At 60.5% G+C, this 3,959-nt stretch overlaps 1 protein-coding gene across 7 annotated transcripts in view; it reads left to right on the top strand.

Moving 5' to 3' along the window:
- The window catches only part of PHC2 (polyhomeotic homolog 2), a 99,833-nt gene that overhangs the window by 89,569 nt on the left and 6,305 nt on the right, over positions 1-3,959 (top strand). For all 7 annotated transcript variants that reach the window (XM_006158085.3, XM_006158082.3, XM_006158083.3 and 4 more), the window contains 3 exons: positions 403-532; positions 1,284-1,398; positions 3,022-3,163. In XM_006158085.3, the coding sequence (XP_006158147.1) occupies positions 403-532; positions 1,284-1,398; positions 3,022-3,163 (387 nt within the window). The remainder of the gene's footprint in view (positions 1-402; positions 533-1,283; positions 1,399-3,021; positions 3,164-3,959) is intronic.

The following is a 3,959-nucleotide window of genomic DNA, read 5'->3' on the forward strand; positions in this document are numbered from 1 at the left end:
GCGGACCCAGACCCGGCGGCTCCTGCCTGGCGGGTGAGCGCTGGGGCCTGGTGCAGACCTGCTGCTGCGGGAAGCCTGAGCTCTGCCTCACCACCCCAGGCACCGGGGAGAGCAGGCGTTTTTCCATCCCTGAGCATTGCTGGTCCCCGACTGAAGCCAGCCCTGTACTGTGTTGCCCACTAGCTTCTTGCCTCATGAGCTGAACAGTCAAACCGGACCCTGAGCAGGGCCCTGCGTGACGGGGGCACCCACGCCTGGGCACTCGATACTTGTGATTGTGATGAGGGCCTGGGTGGCGGGGACACCTGCGCCTGGGCACTCGATACTTGTGATTGTGATGAGGCTGCCTCGCAGGGCAGCGGCTCCCTACCCTCACGGCCCTCCATGTCACCTGTGCTCTAGGTAGGACGCTCATCCCTGCTGGTGGGGAATCTCAAGAAGAAGTATGCACAGGGGTTCTTGCCTGAGAAGCTCCCGCAGCAGGACCACACCACCACCACGGACTCGGAGATGGAGGAGCCCTATCTGCAGGGTAGGCGTCTGGGCCCACCTGATCCCGGCTGACTGGAAGGCCGGCCCTCCCCGCCCCCTCCCAGTAGCCGCGGAGGAGCTCTGCGCCAGCGCGTCTGCAGATGTCCCCGTCAGCTGAGCAGCTCCCACGGTCCCTCCTAGAAAACATGGATGGAGGAATCAGGGATCGGGAACCTTAGCGCTGCGCCCCCAGCCACAGGCTCCCAAGAGTGGCTTTTCCTGTGGTTCACGGGCGAGTTAGGAGTGGACGTAGGAGCAGCCAGTGACCAGGCCAGTCACACTGTCTTCTGGGGCCGGGCGGCGGCCTGGCAAGGACTGCACGTCGCATTAGAACTACTGACTGTCGGGGCCGTGCACATCACAGGATGGAGGCTCTTGCTTCTGTCAGCTGGTCAGTGGCCAGCTAGGTGGACCCCAGAAAGTGGGGCCCCTCCAGGTCAGGAGCGGCCCTCGGCATGCTCTGAGAGCCTCGTGCCCTCTCGTGGCCACCAGGCGGCGCTGACCCATTCCCACCAGTGCTCTGCCTCAGGCTCATGGCACTTGGAAGAGAAACCATTGCATATGCAGGGGACGGAGACGTCACCAGGCCCCCAGTCGGGGTGGGGGGTGCACAGGCCTGCTACAAACGGTGATGGAAACCCTGCCCTGAGGCTCGGCTGCGGGAACACGAGGAAGGGGCAGGCGGGACAGGCACCGGCATGGCTGGGCACAGCGTGGGGCGGCTCACCCTAACCCGTCTCCATGCTTTGCAGAATCCAAAGAAGAGGGCACTCCCCTCAAACTCAAGTGTGAGCTCTGTGGCCGGGTGGACTTTGCCTACAAGTTTAAGCGATCCAAGCGCTTCTGTTCCATGGCGTGTGCAAAGAGGTGAGTGGCCGACCCTTCCCCTCACCTCAGGACGTGGCCTTTGTATCCTGCTTTCCAATCCTACTTCCTGCCACTCGTAGTCCACCCCAGGAGGCCACAGTATGGCTCATCCGCCTTCCTGTACCCTGACCGGCCTGGAGGCAGCCTTGCATCCCTGGTCCACCAAGCACGGGAAGCCAGAACCCCTGAGAACAGATCAGAGAGCAGCAGGGTCCACGGGACGGAAGCGCGTCCGAGCCCATTCGCTTGTCCTCCCCCAGGGCCGTGGCTCCTCAGGCTGCACCGTCCCCAGAAGCTTTGCCCAGAACGTGGCACTAGTCACAGCGCTCCCTTCACGAGCTGTTGTCCAGCTTAGAAGACGTGAGTGCCACGCACAGGCCACTGTCATTTGTGGAACCTGCTGGGCATCAGCTCACCTGCGAGTGACCTGCCAGGCCCGAGCTGTTGTCCAGCTTAGAAGACGTGAGTGCCACGTACAGGCCACTGTCATTTGTGGAACCTGCTGGGCTAGCCCACCGCTGGGCATCAGCTCACCCTGCGAGTGACTGGCCAGGCCCGTGTTGCTGCCACCCTTCATACACGTTGGGAAGCTGGGCACTGGCTGAGCCTAGTCACACAGCTAGTCACTCGCAGGCGTTGGGACTCCAGGCTCTAAGCACTGTCCAGTGTCTGTGCCGAGGTAGGAGGGGCGGCCAGTCTCAAATCCCTGAGCCTCTAAAGAGAAGCGACCTTGGTCCAGGCAGAGGCCTTGTATGCCAAGCTAAAGTTGAATGTTCTCAGCCCTCGCTCCCTCAGGTGGGTGGGGCTCCTTGGTCCGGCTTTGCCAGCGACGCTGCAGCGCAGTTTTCCTGCACGAGAGCATTCATAGAGCGCCAGCTGTGTACTCTGGCCATGCTCCAAGTCGCAGCAAACATTTTACAGGCATCATGTCGCTGAGACCAGTTTTAGAAAGTGAGTGGTGTGGAGCTAGCAGGTAGCATGGTGGTTAAGGCTCTGGACTTTCCTGTGGCCAAGTGGTGTTTGAGCCCCAGCCCAGCGGCTTGAAAAACACCGGGCACGTGTGCGTGCATGCCCCAAATCCCAAAAGAGGACTGGAGGAGGAATGCAGGGTGGCCATCCCCTCGGCGGTGATTTCTCGCTCTCCTTCTCTGTCTCTCTCTGGTGAACGTATGTGTCCTATGGCAAAAGCCTTCAAATCACAAAGGAAAGAGGTGAAGTGAGTAGCATCACCCCAACTCCAGACAAGGAAACGGAGGCTCAGAGCGCACGTGGCTTGCCCAAAGGCACACAGCTAGGAGTAGGCCATGTGTTAGCACGACCCTCCCCTATGTCTGTTGCCTTTTTTTTTTTTTTTGAGAGGTTTTCACTATAGGGAGCGTGCACTCGCCAGACAGACAGAGACAGAGAGACAGAAAGCGAGAAATCACCCCCCAGGGGGGATGGTCATGCCACAATCCCTTCTCCTCCATTCTCCTCTCGGGATCTTGGGCACGCACGCACACGCGCCCGGTGTGAGTTTTAAGCCACTGGGTCCTGGACGCGAACCACAGTCGGCTACGTGGGAGTCCAGCGACATAGCCATTACACTAACTGCTGGTTTCCCCCTATGTCTGCTTCTGACAGGTACAACGTGGGATGCACCAAAAGGGTGGGGCTCTTCCACTCGGACCGGAGCAAGCTGCAGAAGGCAGGAACTGCGACCCACAACCGCCGGAGGGCCAGCAAACCCAGTCTGCCACCACTCTCCAAGGACACCAAGAAGCAGGTGAGAGGCCAGGGCCAGCAAAGCCTGGTGCTTCAGACCCACCTGGCCCCCAGCTTCTCTTCCCTCGTGACCCAGACTTCCTTCGGGCTGCCAACCTCAGTGTGCCTTCTGGTGCCCACGTTTCTCTGAGATCTGTCAGATCAAGCCTGCCCCTGTCCCTTGCGGGTCCCTTCATTAGGACCCACAAGTGTTTACTCTCTTCAGTGGCCTGCCTGACCTCACCCCTCACCTTCCAGTTTGCCGCCACCCATGCCTTCTGGGCACAGAATTGGGGGGTCCCGACTGTCCCTGGGAGGAGAGGCCGTGCAGACGCCCCTATCTCACTCAGAGGCCGGGCTGAGAGGGCTTCCCCGCTCCAAGGCCACCTTTTTGCGTCCGAGAACCTGAAAGGGCCGAGTCCTTGCAGGTCCTTGCATTGGTCACAGACGTTTAGGCACCGGCTGTGTGCCAGCGTCTCACAAGGCTCCACAGTACAGGCCCGCCCAAGGAACGTGGGCCGTCTGACCCCACAGCCCTGATGTGTATTTGCTGCTTGTTGTTCTTGTCTTAACCCTGAATATTCTGACGAAAGCTGTGGTCAGAATGTACACACGGGACACGCTGTTTTGAGTGGCTCTTAGACCACCTCCTGGAACCCACAGAGGCCTGAGGGAGCCCACACCTAGCAGACAGACACACACGAGAGCCCACAGGGGCCTGGTGGAGCCCACACACGGGAACCCACAGGGGCCTGGTGGAGCCCACACCCAGCAGACACACACGAGAACCCACAGGGGCCTGGTCGAGCCCACACCCC

The sequence above is a fragment of the Tupaia chinensis genome, unplaced genomic scaffold (assembly GCF_000334495.1).
Source record: "Tupaia chinensis unplaced genomic scaffold, TupChi_1.0 Scaffold000573_1, whole genome shotgun sequence".
NCBI lineage: Eukaryota > Metazoa > Chordata > Mammalia > Scandentia > Tupaiidae > Tupaia > Tupaia belangeri.